Raw genomic sequence first — 17,017 nt, 5'->3', positions numbered from 1 at the left:
CTGTTGCGACAAATTTGATTAAATTGTGATTGAAAAAGCTAGTGAACGGTCTATTTTGCCATGTAACTTAACTTAAACTTAAAGGGTAATTTTAAACATATGGTACACTATAGTATAGATATATTCTGCATACCATTTACTACACCGTCTGTCCAGGACTATTGTTCCAAAAAAACCAAAAGAAAAGAAGATTTTTAATCTTTATGATGTTCTACATAGTTGACTATGTCTCAGTGCACTGTTGACAACATTCACTGAAAGCTGCTTGAAAATTCTTTTGTAATCCTATTCTATTCTTGCATTACATTCAAACCTGTTTTCGTGCGGTCTTTTTTTGTGTGATTTTTTTATTTGTGCATTTTTTTTTGCAGTATACCAATTTGATTGAAATTCATATAACGCACAAAAAAAATTGTAAAAAACAAATCGCACAAATAAAAAATCACACAAAAAAGACTGCACCAAAACAGGTTTGAGTGTATACTGGCTTGAATGTCTCCTAAATCATCATACTGTTTACTCTTCTTATTCATCTTGAGCTGTGAAAAGAAGAAAAAGTCACATGGCACAAGACTGGGCAAATACAGTAGGCAAATGAGCAGGGAGACTTGTTTTCAAGCTAAAAACTACTGCCCAATTCCAGCCAAATGGGCAGGCACATTGTCATGAAGCAGGAAAAAAAATCTTTTGTGGGTGAATGCACCAAATCCTGTTGCAAAGATGTTTCAGCATACCCAGATAGAAGTGGGAAGTTACAGTGGTGCCGGCTGGGAGCAGGAGGCGATGAATCTTCTCAATGTTCACATCCAATAAACTTTTAGCAGGACATTCTGCCCTTGCATCATCTTCTATTGCCTCCTTTCTTGAAATCTACTCAAACACCTTTGAATGAGATAAATGTTATTCTTTATACATAATTTTTGTGGCATTGTAAGTTTCTGTAGCTGTTTTACTAAGTTTCCAATTACTGCCCTTCTCCGTCACAAATTTTTGACATTACTTTTACAAGCACAGTATAGAAAGAAATCATGTCTAAATACACTTTTGGCATTCCACCAGTATTTTACACCATTATAAAGAAGACAAAATGAAGAAATTAAATATATAATTGTAGTTTTTGATGTAATGCCGACAGTTTCACTCTTTTAGAATAAAAACTCATTAGTTTTTTAATGCACCCTCTAGAGAGGGACGTGTATCTTCACTTAAAATGACATGCTGGCTTTTCATGGTCTCCCCCGGATAGACCAACATGCCGGACAATCCATGAAAATACAGTAAATTAAATTATCATAGATATGCATATATTATGCTGAATCCTGAAATGTTGCTCATTTTGTGGAACAGGTGAAAATTTATGTAATTTGTGAAATAGGCAATTCAAAATTAGCCTGTTTCATGAAGTTGGCATTCTATATTTTCCAATAAGATACCAACATTTGTTTCACTCATTGAATAATAGCTTAAAAATGTTAGGCAAAGATTTATTTTAGTATTGTCTTCTTACTTGAAGATTAGAAAGTATAAAATCTGATTAAGTAATTATATTTATTTATATAAAATGAATTTATACATTCTAGGATTAAAAAAATTACTTGAATACATACAAATGGTAATGACACTGTACTTACTTCTGGTTTCATCAGCAGGATAGTGGAAAAACTGGTTAAATAATGGTCAAATAGTTATAAGTGGTTTTTAATCAATGAATCATTTTATTGCTTTTTAATTTAAATTAATTTTTAAAAATAAAGTTTATAACATAAGATGCAATAATAATTGTTATTTAATGTTTTAACTGTCAAAATTATGAAGTCCAAAACAATGGCAAATGAAAACAAAACAAAAAAATGAAAGTTCTGATACCTTGTGATAGTTGATCAAAGTGATTGATCATTATTACAAGGTGTCAGACTATCACTCTGGAGACTTGGGATTTAATCTGCGTAAGTAATTCACCAGGAATTTTCACGGACAGTTTCTGTCTCAGATACATCAGGTCTTGTCCTGCCATCCTATCATGGACCTGGTTGAACCCACAATGAGTATGAAATAAAGGTCCTCTTTATGCCCAGAACAAAGAATAAAAAGTTCATAAATTTATCAAAATGCAGCACTAGTGCCAGTTGGTAAATTGCCAATTTTGTGAATTTAGCAGTAACGTTGTCAAATTCATGAAATTGGCATACCATCTGTCAAGTTCACGTAATGTGCAAAATTTTGCCTATTTCACCAAATAAGAAACTTTCCTGGATTTGCATAACATTATACTCTGTGTATGGGGTTTGATACTATCCACAATTTTAGACATCCACTAGAGGTATTGGAATGTATTCCTCCCTGAAGATAAGGAGACTACTGTAATTTATCTAAACCGTTTTTGTGTTGTAACAAAATTATTATTTTATCAATTGTTTGCTTAGATTACTAAAAATCTTTTCAATAAATCACTACATTTTTTAATAGAATGATAAATTTCCTTAAAGGACACTGGATTTTTAGCTCTTGATGAAGTTGGCCGAAATTTTATTATGTCAATCTAAGTCTAGAACAAGTCTCAATGGACACAAAGTTTGAAAATGGCTATTGTTTTGGTAGAGCTCCTTGAAATGAGTATTATTATTATTTGGGTAATTTTCCAAATCAGTCTTTTTTTTTTTTGTTTTCACATTGAGAAATTTTAGATAAAAAGAATGTATGATTCATCATAAGAGAATTTTTTGATTAAGTGTATAATAGTACACTTGCCCTCATACACACACAAAGTATTTACTTAAAAATATTGGAGTACCAACAATTAATACATACTTATCTGTATGTGTGAGGGACATGCAATTAAGATGTAGGGTAGATGTACCAGTTTTGGCCAGTGTAGTACCAGTTCTGGCCAGAAAACAAATTTAACTTAAAAATATGATCACAAATGAAACAAACTTTTATTGTTAACTGTGTGAACAGTTCACAATAAAAGTTTGTTCCATTGGACAGATTTGAATATGTGGTGATTATATTTTTAAGTTAAATTTGTTTTCTGGCCAGAACTGGTACACTGGCCAAAACTGGTACATCTACCCTATTAATTGTTATTCCAACAGTTTAAGCACATACTTTAAGAGCTCCATAATGGTAAATTTGCCTCCATCCCTACTCATGCAAAAAATCAAAATTCTGGTATGTACAAGTGAATCGCATATTTTTATCTAAAATCCCTCAGTATCAAAACCAAAAAAGACTTGAGTATTTTTTATTCAGATAATTAGCCACCATTTCGAGTGGTAATAGCCATTTTACACTTTTGATTGGTTATTAAAATTTTGGCCACAGTTCTTAACTATATTATTTTCACTAAGGATATGCAGAATCCTTTATTTATTGTGTTCTAGAATATCAAATGTTACAATTATTTCTGAGAATTCCAAAGATTAAAATTTAACTGCTAAAAAGAATTGATGAATAATTACCAAAACTTACAGTTTAAATTAATTATGGATTCTTAATTCATCTGCATCACCAAATTTTATTATTATTAATTTTAAGTGGCTATTCTTTTTTAATATTTATTACTTAGATAAATTCAAATATCTGAGAAATTCCTAATTTTTTACAGGCCGAAGAGAGACTTGCAATGATAGAGGAACAGCGTAAAATAGACGAAGAGAGGCAAAGATTGCAGAAAGAGCGAGAAAAGAAAGTTAAACAAGAACAGCAAATAATTCTAAATAAAGGAAAAGTCAGACCTAAGTTATCGTTTGCTCTGAAGCAGGTGACATGATTTCTGAAAAAATCAACGATCCAAATTACCAATATCCGTTGTACATATCTCGAAAGGCTTCGAAGCGAGCACGAGACATCTTCGGACTTTAAAAATATATCCGTAGCTTTCCGGACACAAGGAGGAGTGTATATATTGTTAAAACAATTCCTCTTCCGTGCTGTTCGTTTATATCGTTCGTGACGAAACCATCACTTATAATTTGACGTTGGATTATTTTTAATCGTGTCGAGATTTTCGATTGTCTCTTATCGACAATGATATAAAATTTATCATCCGTATAAAAAATTATTATTATTATTATTTCAAAAAGTTTCTTAAAACCCATTTTCTAAGTAAGACAGAAATGGCATTTTAAAAATTCAGGTAAGTTATAAAATTTAAGTTCTAGAACGATGATAAATTTTATATTGTGGAATGTGTGTTCACATCTTAAAAAATTAGTTATATTCAATTTAAACATACAACAATGTGGAAAATATGGTTGTACATAAACCCAGAATATAATAAACCTTTAATAAGCAACATTTGGTTTTTATATTTTTATTGATTATAAAAAAATATCATACAATTTTTGAGGAATTACTTGAATTTAAATTTTAGTATTGTATTAATTCAAATAACGTAAGTTGAATTTACACCATTTCATAGAAACATAATTTACCTATATAATATTTACACGACGTGTTGGCAGATTGTATTAATTGATTTAATAAATCTTACAAAATTTTAATTTCTCCGGAACAGTGGCGGCACCAGGCAGAATTTGAAAATTTATTCTGGCCACAGGGATAATGGTGGTAGAGTTTGTTCGAAAAATATAACGGAGTCTGCCCGTCCTTCGATAGTTCGTTTTCTGACCCTCCGTGAATTCTGTTGTTAAGATCTTTGCCGGTTAAAACCTTGAAAAAGAAAATAATAAGTAAACAATTGTATGATTTAAAAAGGTATTATAAATTTGTCTTTTACAGTCCATTTCAATAAATACATTACAATTGTTGTAAACAATGTAATTTTTTTGTAATTGTCAGATTGCTCTAAAAATTTCAGAAAATGTTATCACAGATTTTCAATTTTTTGATTGTTCCAAAAGTATAAACACACATGCACAGAAAAACGATTTGTGATGTTTCAATATTTTGTAAGTCCACCATTTGATTTAATTAGTTCAAATACTCTATCAGGCATACATTTTACTAATTTTGAAGTTGTTGTTGTTTAATATTTTTCCAACAATCCATGATAGCTAATTTCAGTTCATTTACAGTATTGTATTGTCTGTTTTGGTCGTAAACAAGATGCTTCACAATGCCCCAAACATTCTCTATCAGGTTCGAATCAGGACTCCGTGGTGGCCAATCAATCAATTACATTAATTTTTTTTTCAGCAAACCAATTTTTAGTTGACTTTGATGTATGAATTACCAGTTTTCTCCCCCAATAAGTGGTATAAAAATTTAATAACTTTTGGATAACAGTTCTTGATACTTTTCTGAATTCATTCTACGAGTACCTTCTAAAAATACAATCTGTTTTACCTCCCCATCCAAATCCTGCACCTTGCTGTCTTCTCATTCTTCCTCAAATCATGCCAGTAGTGACTAGAACAGTCCATCCAAATTCCACTTGTTTTTATCTGAAAAGACTATTTGTTTTTCCACTCCTCTTTCCATGTCATCTTGTTTTTGGCCCATTGTGTTAATTTTGATTTGGCAGTCATTTCTGTAAATTGGCATTTTTATGATTATGCATACATCTCCATACAGTTGCTGGTGAAATTGCAACTGGCAATGTTGATGCTGCTTCTCTGACAGACAACTTGTTGACTGTCAGTAGCTGAAAAACCTTTCTTTCATTTCTAGGTGTAAGGAGTTTAGGCCTTCTACATTGCTTATTTCTGCCATAATTTTCACTGAGTTAACACATTTCTCACAGCATGTGTAGATCGATTTACAGCTGCCGAAATTTGTTTTAGAGATTGTGTACTATTAACTACTAAATTTTGCAGAAATTTAAAAATAATTAAGCTAATATTACTTTATTATCTAAAATTTTGATTTTGCCCTTCTTTAGAGTTTAGGCACAGTAAAAAGTTGACAGTTCTACTACACCATTTACATGAATTCCCTCTAGAAGATTTTTTAACTTAAATTAATTAACTTCAAAAATTTATTATATTTAAAACAGCACACATTAAAACTTTGTTATGAGCTAGAAATTTGTAAATAAGCCAAAACATTGTCAATTGTAAGTTAGTGAAAATAGAATCACAAAAAATTTTGGGTCTAATTTATTCTGAAATCATACAAAATTGCATTTATGACTGCAATGTTGGCAAATATTTTCCAGTAAATAAAGGCTTAAATAATAAGATAGTGTTAGTATTGGAAAGAAATAAATGTCAGTTTTAACATTTTTCAATTTGGAGCAAGATGTGGTGTGTGACTCCTGTAAACATTGGCTGAAATTATTATAACATTACAGATATGTGAATCCAACAGAAAAAAGATCCCATTTTTTTGTTTTCATGTGTAATGAGTGTGTTCAACAATAACTGCATTATAAGAAATGTGTATAGTAGTAATAAGCTTATTTTCAAATTATCATCAAATTATTAAATTTATTATCAATATGACAACAGATGAAAGAATTAGCAACAAAATGTAATGTTTCATTGCATTTGATATAAAACTAATTTCACTCCAAAATAAAAAAATTAATGAAAGTCTAATAACACTACAAATATTTTTTAATTTCCATTAATATTTTGATTAAAAATTTATTAGTGAAATCAAATAATTAGGCAATTAGAAGTACAAAATAAACTTGCAAGGAGAGTGTTGCTACATGCAAATCGTGTAATACTTAGTATGTGTTTAACCACCAAATAAATGTTAATACTATTTACCCACCTAAGAGGATACTGCATTTCTACATGTATTTTTCACACTTTTTTGTCGTTTTTTTTTACTAATCAAAAATCGAAATGCAAAAAATTTTTTTGTTAAAATAAAATTGACAATAAAAATTCAGCAACAATGTCAATTACAATATTGTACTGTGCAGTTTTAAATTATTTACATTAACTTTATAAACAGGAAAAAATAAAAAGACTACATACTTTTTGTGCAAAAGCTTCTGCAGGAGATAAATTCTTTCCAGTTTCTCCTACCACGCTTGATTTAGCCTTTGGACTTCCAAGCAGTCGAATGTATAATAATTCAGAAATTTGCCGTGCTGCCTGGGCAATCTGTAGAATATTCAAGACCTTTTGTGATTTTTTCTGTGTTGATGGATCAAATGTTTGCTGAAGTTGTTGGAGTTGACTGTTGGATTATAGTTGTATTATTAATTAACTCCTTCAATCTCATTTTTTATGATATTTTTCTACTTACTTATACACAGTTGATACTTGATGATGCAATTCTTCTTGTTCAGTTAACATCCATTGAATTGCACTTAGAGATTCTTCATATTTATGTGATAATGTAGCTTTCCAGCTTGCGAGTTCATCAACCATTAAACTGGAAATAAAAAAATATTAACAATTTGTGGAATTTAAATGTATTACTATTATTACCAATAAATTACATTTAGTTAAAAGTTGCAGATTTGTTAATTCTGCAGATTTCCAAATCTGCATTAACAAATAATTTTTTTAAAGATACAGAATGATTTAGAAAAAATTGTGAGATGCATGATTTGAACTTTGAAAGACAGCCACAATAACAAGTTACATTAGGAGAATGAATTAGAGAGTTTGTTTTAGAATGTTGTGAAATCCTAGGCTTGTGTATGAATAGTGGAGAATTTATCTTTATGTCCTTTAATTCCACTAATTTGAATTGATCTAAACCCTAGAATTAAAATTGATTCATAGGATGATCTAGTTATGAAGAACTAGTTTTAATGGCATTCAAAGCAACTCATTAACTTTGAAGAAGTTGGAAGAATTACTCTGAACTCTGTAAAATTCATTAGTCATTCAATTTTGGCTTAGGATATTGTAGCTGAAATATGAAGCCATAATTTAGCTATATCTGTCAGATAAGCAAATAAATGATGTCTTCAATATATGATTATTTCATAAAATTGTATTCTGAACAGTAAATCAATCATTTCCTGAAACTTTTTCAAAGTCAATGTTTTGTGAGTAGTTCTTAAGACAAGACAGTATACACTGTAAATAACCTCCATGTAAAATAAAAGAATAAGAAAATGTAAATAAACATTTGTTCTTATATGTAAACTATAAATTTGAAGAAAACTTAGTAGGAGCATGAAACAGTCCTTTGTGTTTCAAGGTTTAAATAGTAGGAAAATTAAGACTTTTGGGGGAAAATTAGGATAAATAGCAAAATTTATCACTTAGAGGAGAATTGATAAAATATCATGACAAAGGCAGTCTACAGTAGGGTTTCTCAAATGAGATTCCAGGATCCTGGTCTGTTTTTTAACCTGGGAAATCCCGCAAAATTTCTTAAAAATTCACTTTTTTCTTATTTTGTGTTAAAGTTGAGGAAATTTTGCAAATAGAAAGTATAATTAACTCAAACTGTCATAATACATTTGTATTTATTAATTTTAAACCTACTTATTAGTTTTTTTTTAACTTTTGTTTGTTATGGCAGGTCACAAATGGTCAATAATCAATACATAGCTTATTTGTGGCAGAACTCTCAAAATTCTTTACCAGTAATATCTGGAATAAGTGTGATTATGCTGTCTTAATTTTTAACCATGCTTAGTAGCTTCAATAACTGCGTAATGCCAAGTTGTGCAAATTGGGCAAGGATACAAACGAGTACAAAGTCTGCAAGTATGAAGTTTTTCTTCATAACCCGATTATTAAAGACAAACGAACTGCCGAATTATTGGGCTATGATCTTTCTATTAAAGCAGCCGAGGTAGACAAATCAAGAATACTAGAGAACAAAAGAAGTACTACAATCTCAAACGAACTAGAAATCATCCAGGTACGGGTGAAAACACATAATATTTGTCTTCTCTTAAATGCATTAAACATGATTCCAATCACATTAATTGAATCGGTAAAGGCATTCTCGGTAGCAAGACTTTTCATTACTAAAATAAGAATCAGATTGAGTGATTGGAGTATCAAACATCTTTGTTTTTTAAAATCTTATAATACAAAATATTGTAAATTTTTATATTTTATTTAAAAAATCAAAAATTACCTTCTAAGTTCGAAGTTTGATCTAAGTTCATTTTTTTTTAATTTTCGACTCAATTCAAAGGCATTTTTGTCGTTGCTGTATGCAGTTTCCAACAAACTTTAATAAATTTTTTCTATTTGTGAAAATTTCTACGTAATTCAAAGGTAATTTTTAATACATATCTTATACAGCATTATTAATATGATTTTGGAGGATGCAGAACGTATTAAATTACTTCAAATGACATACAAAATGTCATGAAATTAAAACGAAAAATAATTATATCTTAAAAATAATTAATTTTGTCCCGGGATTCTGGGACAAGCAAAAGACCAGGAAATGAGAGACCCTAGTCTACAGTATATTTATCTGATAAAATATACACTCTCATTAACAAGAAAAGGAAAGAGAGAGTAATTTAGTATATTCAATTTTACTTATTTTTTAATGTGAAAATTTGCTATGAAAAAGACTATCACTCATTAATTAATCCTGGATACATTATTGCCTTTATTTTTCAACTAACCAAGGTACCTGGCTTTACTCAGAAAACTGACATATTAAGTAAAGGTAACACATATCACATAAAAATATGCATAAATTAAAATGTATATACAGAAAAAGAATATATACTTAAGACAAACTTATAATAGATCCAACCAAAAACAATTTTGTATTGAAATTTACTCTAAACACATTCTATAACCTGAGAAGGATTCTGATACTCAGAAAGATAGACATGAATTCAAAAGTAGCTTATACCCATCCCAGGACTATCCTGAATATGTATAAAATCTCATGAAGAATGTTAATTACAATTAAAAATTTTATACAGTCAAACCTGTTTTTATGCTGGGGGGATAGGGACCGCATAAAAAAAGTCTCACGTAGAAAATAACTCTAAACCCTATGAAATAACTAGGAATTGCTTTTTTAACTCCTTGGGCCTTTTTCTGCAACACCTAATGGGGGAAAAAATCCTCTAAGAATTTTAATTTTTATATTAATTAATTATTTCCACTTAAATACGAATCTAACATTAAAAAGTTAAAAATAATCGTTAAATAATGATTTTATTTGATAAATATAGCTGCAGGAAGTGTTATTTCATTTAACAAGGCATGAAATTTCACACCTGCAGTCTAAAGCTGGAGGGGAGCTAACTTACTGCATCTGTTCAAATATAACATAATATTTATGGTTTTTATGCTATTAAAATAAGAGTGGACCAAAATAAACGTATGAGAAAAAAATTTTACTGAATAAAAAATGAAAAAACCTGCTGATGTCATAGAAAACAACCAATAGAGTTTTTAAAAATTTTACAAGAGTCAATTATGTTCCAATTTGATTGAAATTTTCATATACCGCACAAAAAAAATCGCACAAATAAAATCGCACAGAAAAAGACCTCACAAAAACAGGTTTGACTGTACTATATGGTAAAAGTGCATTATATTTATCTGATGCTAAAAAAGTTAAAATATTAAGTCCAACATTATTTTGTTTTTTTTCTATTTGTTTCTATTGTGCTTTTTTGAAACCTTGAATATCAATCAAGTTAAAATTATAAAAAAAAAGGGAATACTATTGCTGGAAAAAGTTTGGAATCACCACTCATATTTTCTGACATTAACAATTCTCTTGTGGCATTACTGCATTTTCATGTATGCTTTATTACAGAATCAACTGATAACAAAACAATATTCCAATATACAGATTCTAAACAAATAAACCAATTAAATGCAAAAGAAAAATTTACTTAGGTAAAATATAACAAATTCATCTTGGAACAAATATATGGAATCATACAAGGTTGTGAAAATTATATATTGTGTATCTAATGCAAAATACTTAAATAACCCATGTTGTTTTGTATGCCTTAACTGCTATCAATGGTTCCTGATATTGGCACTTAAAATGGCTTCAGCAGCTGAACTGCCTGATGACATTCCATTCTTCAGCAATGCAAAATTGTATCATTGCATTGCTGAAGAATGGATATTCTCAATGTTGTGTTGCTCAGATGATGGAATGTTCACAGTCTACTGTATATAAATTATGATGGTAGTATATAACAAAAAGAAAAAAAATAATCAAAAACTCAATCTAGAAGTCCATGGCTAACCTCTGGACACCAAGACAGGATGTTAAGCTGAATTTGCAGCAGTACCTTGCAAGCAACCTCAAAGCAACTAAAAATGATGTTTGATCCAAGATTAGCAGAACACAAGTCTCTGACAGAACAATTAGAAAACATATCCATTTCACAGGTTATCATCAAAGGAAAATTAAGACAAAATCAAGGTTAACCAAAATTCAGCAAGGGAAAGGGGCCAAAAAATGAAAAAAACTGGACTGTAGAAGAATGGAGCAATTTCGTCTTCAGCAATGAGTCAAAGATAATCATCAACTATGGTCATTCTTTTCAATTTTTATCAATGATGTAACTGAGTTTAAAATTAAAATTGATGACAAAGTCTGTCAAAACAGCAGTTACCATTTATTCACTTTTACTGTTTCATAATATAACTTTTGATGACTGACTTTTTGTAGACAACTTTGTTGCCTAATTTAAAAACTTCCTTTAAAAACAATGAAAAAATATCTAATTAAAAACAAACAATTTTTAAAATTAGAGCTGATAACAACACAGATATCTTCTAACCTTTTTTCATCCATACCATATCAGTACCATATACTTCTGATTCACCCTGTATATACAGTATATAAAATTTATAATCCAACAGTACTTAATAAAGTTTTAAATAAAAAGCTATTTTCATTCAAAATTTATTATGTACTGTACTATTGGAATCATATCTCCAACTGATTAATAATAAGTGACAGAATCAAAAGATCATTTGAACAGGAACTTATCTAACGGTAACAATGAGCAATTATTTATTGTGACATCGTCACAATGCCTGGCTGCAATTTTTAATCATATTTTTAATTTAAAATATATGCTCTCCACCTCAGTAGTGTCTTGCCCCTGTACATCACACTTTTCCTTTAACAATAGAGTTGTGCCAGTCATCAATTAACTGCTTTCAGGGGAAAAGTTTTGAATTGAAATAACGTGACTTCAGTTTGCATCAGAAGGGAAATTCATATATAGTTAATTGGGGCCTCCTGCCCCTAAGGTTTCCATGTCTGGTCTTGGATTTCATCTATCTAACTTCATTCTAAAGATTAAGGAAAAACAAATGGACAACAGTGGGAATTTATAGGTCTGCAATTTGAAAAAATTGCAGACCTAGTCAGGTTTATTCTATTTATTATATTCTTATCCCCAATTATGGGGATAAGAATAACAATAATCATAACACAGTAACAATAATCATCAATATTACTACTCAATCCTGTTGCAATACTCTGCTGTTCAAATGAAGGTGAAATTCAAAATCCACAACTGTTATCTTTTTCATTACAATAAACTGTTTTGTTATTCAAAATGAATAACTTAAATCCTGATCATGTGATGCAAAATGCAACATATGAGCATCAGTTGAAACATTTTTTGAATCTTATCAAAGTTTATATTAAATGAAGCCAAATTAAGTTCAGAGTTTTCAATTAACCATAAATATACAATGAAATATTTTTATTCAATATACTATACAGAGTAAGTCAAAAGTCCCTTGCACCCTTTTCATTTCAAAAGTACTAAAGATATATTAATTTTGTTAATGTAGTTACATAGGAACTCGTGTGGAGAATTGGATGACCTTTTATTGACCTTGAAAATAATTTTAAAGGTCACTTATGTTGTAACTTTTTAATAAGCAGAGATAATATAAAAGTCCAATCACAAAGTTAAAGAGCATCATTTTATTAGTCTAAAACCATTTTCTGGATTCAAACAAATACATTTAACATTACATAATTTGCAACTTTAAATTTGAGTGATTTCCTTTTACGTAACTTTTCAAGGTCATATAAAATGAAATCACTTTTACCCCTCATAAATTATCTATATATGACTTCCTATGTAACTACATTAACAAAATTAATATATCTTCAGTACTTTTGGAATGAAAAGGATGTAATGAACTTTTGACTCACTCTGTATATAAGCAGTTTATAACTTGTATTACGATCAATGTATTGTCTTAATTCTGCACTTCTCCCATATTATCCAAAAGCTTAAATCAAATGAAAATGAATTTAATAAATATGATCAACTGTTTATTATAGTAAATGAATATCATAATGATTAATTCTTTGTATGAAAGTTTAAATCTTTAAAATCAATTTTTAATATCTAACCTGATTGCCAAGAATTTACTCCTCCAAATATCACATTGAATCGATAGACGTTCTAATTCTTCATGATCTTCCAATAAAAGTTGTGAATAATGTGCTATATCTTGAGCAAGTTTTGCCTTGTCTTCACTTAAAAACTGTACACGAGTTTGCATATCTTCTCCTAAAGATGCTACAAGCAATTTTTTCAATTCTGCATTGACCTAAAACAATAAAAATAGTTTTATCATCATTTTCAATTTTTATACAAATAATTTAGCCAAAATTACCTGCAATTGAATTTTGAACTGATCTTGTAATTGACTTTTTTCTTCTTTCAATTTATTAATTTCTTCTTTCATTGCATTTTTTTCAGTTTTCCATAATAATTCCTCTCTATCTTCTATGTCATCTTTACAAATTTTAACTTCTTTCAAAACTTTCAGGAGAGGAACTGTTTCTCCATTATTCTGTAACTTTTCATGTATAGGTATATTTGGATAAGTAAGAGGAAAGGGGATATGAGTTTCTGTTAAAGTAAGTTTTGCTTCACTATGGTTTTTTTTATTTGTATGTTTTTCACCTCTTATATTTTTTTGTTCTGGTATAATAGGTGTGACAGCAGCTTTATAAGGTTCATAAGGTATAAATTTTGGTTCCTTTTGTTTTATTGGAATTGGTATGTCCACATATGGGACAGTATTTTTAATAGAATGCTCATTTTTCATTAAGGAACCCTGCTGACTTTTTGATTTTAATTCATTTAATGATAAATTTAGATCTTCCATTCCATCACCAGATGATCTTTCACTACTTGAAGAATACATATTAAAACTGAAAATAGAAAATGTTAAAATTGATTTAGAAAAAATAAATAAATTTTTTAATTATTCCCAAATATTAAATTTTAAAATTAAACTTTTATATAAATTAGAGCTTAAAATATGAGACCAGTTCAAGTTTAATCTTAATATTTTATGAAATTCTGACCTTATTCACATATTTTTCTTTTCACAAATGGCACCAATCATAGCTAGTTACTTCAAAAAAAAAAAAAAAAAAAAAAAGTTTATTTAACTGAAGAAGACAAATTTGTTCTATTTATCATTCAACTTCTAGAGAGAATTTAACAAATCCTTCTCATGCATAAAGTTGTTCAAAGTTTCAGGGACCATACTTTTAAAATAAGATAGCAATCTGATTATTCTAGTATAATAAAAATCTATAAAAGTTAGTATTCAATGGTAAAGATATAGGCTACAAGATAGTTTATAAAAATCATTCTTCATCAAGCTACATTCATCTGGAAATGTTCTATCACATAAATGTTGTTGTCCTTTTTCATAATCCAAAATATTCCAAATTTCATATTCCAAAATAATAAGAAAAGAGAATTCCTATAGAAAATCTAGACAGAAATACTTCTTGGTCAAATATATTATTGTAAAAAAGTATATGTTTGGCCTGCCATATCTTCTTTAATGTCAAAAGACTCAATTTTCTTTATTTAAAATTAAATTTACATTACTTTATCCTTAATCTGCAATAATCATTTCAGATCATATTTTTTAAGTTTAATATACACACACAGATATTAAAGACAAGTATTCCTTGGATAAATTCATGTTCTTTTATATCAGCCAATTTAATGAACTTTAGTACAATGTAAATACTATTACCTGATATTTTCAGCAATTTCTTTCATCTTAAATATAAATTCATTTCAAATTAACATTAAAGCTAAAGTTAGCATGTATGCAATTTTTTGGTCACTATGCAGAAGAATATTGATTATCTGAAAAACTGATTAACCAAAACCAACTTCAGAGAGTATTAATTCCAGAAATTTAAAAGTTTTTATGTAATAATGATAGTTAATGATCTTTCATAGGCCTGCTATTAAGTTATTCCATTAACAACATTAGTATACAAAAAGCAAAATAGCAACTTCTTTCAAAAAACAAACTGTAATAAATATTTATATGAATATTGAACTTTATTTAATATTCACTTTACTATTATGTATTTTTTTTTAATTCAAAGTTTCATCAGTACACTGTAGATTGCAATGAGGGAGCAATGATTGTTTTTAATAATTACAAATGTTTTTCTATGCCTTGACCTATTTTACTATCGTACTGTCTAGAATTAAAATTAATATTTCTATAAAAATAAAAATATTTGGTTAAAACTACATACTTCGTTATTATATCATATCAAATGGATTTAGTGAAACAAGCCATATTAATTTTATAGGAACAAAGAAACTACAATATATAACTATTTATAAATATATAATACCATCAGACTTTAATCAGTCAGAACATCGCTAATTAATTATAAAGATATTACAAGAAAAAGATTAATCCAGAGCAGGATTTGAATCAGTAACTTTGGCATTACTCAACATTTTGTCCCAAATTACAATTTTATAATTAATTAGTCATATTATAATTTGATTAAAATTGAATGACACTACTTGTTTATTAATATATTCAGGTTTGGTTTTATATATAATTATAACCTTTATATTTCTCTCATCAAAAATTTATTAATCACTTTTGGAAATTTGAGGTTCCTATCTCCAAAATATTGCAAATCTCACCAAATTACTTTTTGATTTACAGCCATATGGCTACAATCCTAAATTAATTAAGTAGGATGCCCATTTTAACAACTGCAGTTTTATTATAGGGGGGGGGGAAATAAAATGTATACAGATACTTCTCAATTAACATTTTGACAAATGATATTTTGCACACACAACAGCCAATGGGAGTGAAACAGAAGCACAGAAAAACAAACAGAATTTAAATTCAAGCTTCTCTACTGATACACTAACAATCTTTCTCAAGACTTTTTCTATATACCACTTTATATCTTCTTGCATTTTACGGTACATCCATTATGTCTGCAAAACACCCCATTGTATCTCGACGAGAAACTTAAGATGCCATAGCTGCTTAAGTTGCTGCGCTTAGATATTAGGCTATCGCTGGTAAGTTTGGACTATCGCAATCAATGATAGTCAAACTCGTGCTATAATATGCAATGTTACATTCTGCATAACCGTGCAGGTAGCCTATTAGTTTTATTTATTTAATCTTCATTTCTGACATGAGATACATTTTTTGTAACGTAACCCCATTGTAAGTCGCATAATGATTATTAGCACATCTTATTGTGATGAAACAACCAAGTACAGATTTTAGATACGAATACACTGATTAATTATGTAATCTATGTGATAATTTTAAGTCATTGTATCATATGATTGTGTAAAATTAGATTTTATATTAATTTATAGTTTAACTTCATACACATTACAGAAATTAAAACAGATTTGATAAATTCAAACACAGCTGTTTAGTCATTTGATACTCTCCATCTTTAAAAGTTTTATATTAAAATCTGCAGAAATTTTTGAAAATCTTCTAAAAATAGTTTCAGGAAGTAAAATTTAAGTTGTCAAAGTCCTACAAGTAACCTACTTTTAAAAGTTATCTTAACCTATTTTAAAGATTAAAATGGATTTGGTTTAAATCCAGACGATAACAACATTCCTACACATTATAATTCACTTTAAATTATTTATTAAATCAATAATACTTACATATATTAATTCACGGCCGATAATTTACATTCAATATTTACACTGAAACGAAGAGAAAAGAAATGGGGGGAAAAAATAAAAGCTTTTTTTTCTATCAAAAATAATCACTTCGACAACGAACGACTCATTTTCCTCATCATGGCCGAAAAAAAGAGGTAAATAAATTTCTTATTGGTTAATGTTAATCACGTGCTAAAAATTCGACCA

At 28.8% G+C, this 17,017-nt stretch overlaps 2 protein-coding genes across 3 annotated transcripts in view; one reads left to right on the top strand and one right to left on the bottom strand.

Moving 5' to 3' along the window:
• The window catches only part of LOC136976445 (arginine and glutamate-rich protein 1-like), a 33,193-nt gene extending 28,894 nt beyond the window's left edge, over positions 1–4,299 (top strand). The window contains exon 6 of one of the 2 annotated variants that reach the window (XR_010880931.1): positions 3,608–3,741. Coding sequence is in view for 1 of the 2 variants with exons in the window: in XM_067271722.1 (XP_067127823.1) it covers positions 3,608–3,772 (165 nt within the window). In the remaining variant the exon portion in view is untranslated. Of the gene's footprint in view, positions 1–3,607 lie in introns of both variants that reach the window. The other variant, XM_067271722.1, reaches the window with a different exon arrangement.
• LOC136976442 (golgin-45) lies at positions 4,300–16,975 on the bottom strand. Its single transcript, XM_067271718.1, has 6 exons — positions 16,811–16,975; positions 13,488–14,031; positions 13,222–13,421; positions 7,168–7,296; positions 6,894–7,098; positions 4,300–4,674 (listed from the first exon to the last, which is right to left on the bottom strand). Exons 2-6 carry the CDS (start codon positions 14,022–14,024, stop codon positions 4,492–4,494), a joined length of 1,254 nt encoding a protein of 417 aa, XP_067127819.1. The 5' UTR covers positions 14,025–14,031; positions 16,811–16,975; the 3' UTR covers positions 4,300–4,491.
• Between the last annotated feature and the right edge of the window lie 42 nt (positions 16,976–17,017).

The sequence above is a fragment of the Centruroides vittatus genome, unplaced genomic scaffold (genome assembly GCF_030686945.1).
Source record: "Centruroides vittatus isolate TY-2023 unplaced genomic scaffold, ASM3068694v2 contig_400, whole genome shotgun sequence".
In the NCBI taxonomy this organism is placed as follows: domain Eukaryota; kingdom Metazoa; phylum Arthropoda; class Arachnida; order Scorpiones; family Buthidae; genus Centruroides; species Centruroides vittatus.
This window is presented reverse-complemented; position numbering and strand designations above follow the sequence as displayed.

Coding starts and splice junctions, on each gene's coding strand:
- LOC136976442 (XM_067271718.1), bottom strand. CDS start 14,024: ATGTATTCTTCAAGTAGTGAAAGATCATCTGGTGATGGAATGGAAGAT. Junction 13,422..13,487: donor AGTTCAAAATTCAATTGCAG/GTAATTTTGGCT, acceptor TTATTGTTTTAG/GTCAATGCAGAATTGAAAAA. Junction 4,675..6,893: donor CAGAAGCTTTTGCACAAAAA/GTATGTAGTCTT, acceptor TTCTTTTTCAAG/GTTTTAACCGGCAAAGATCT.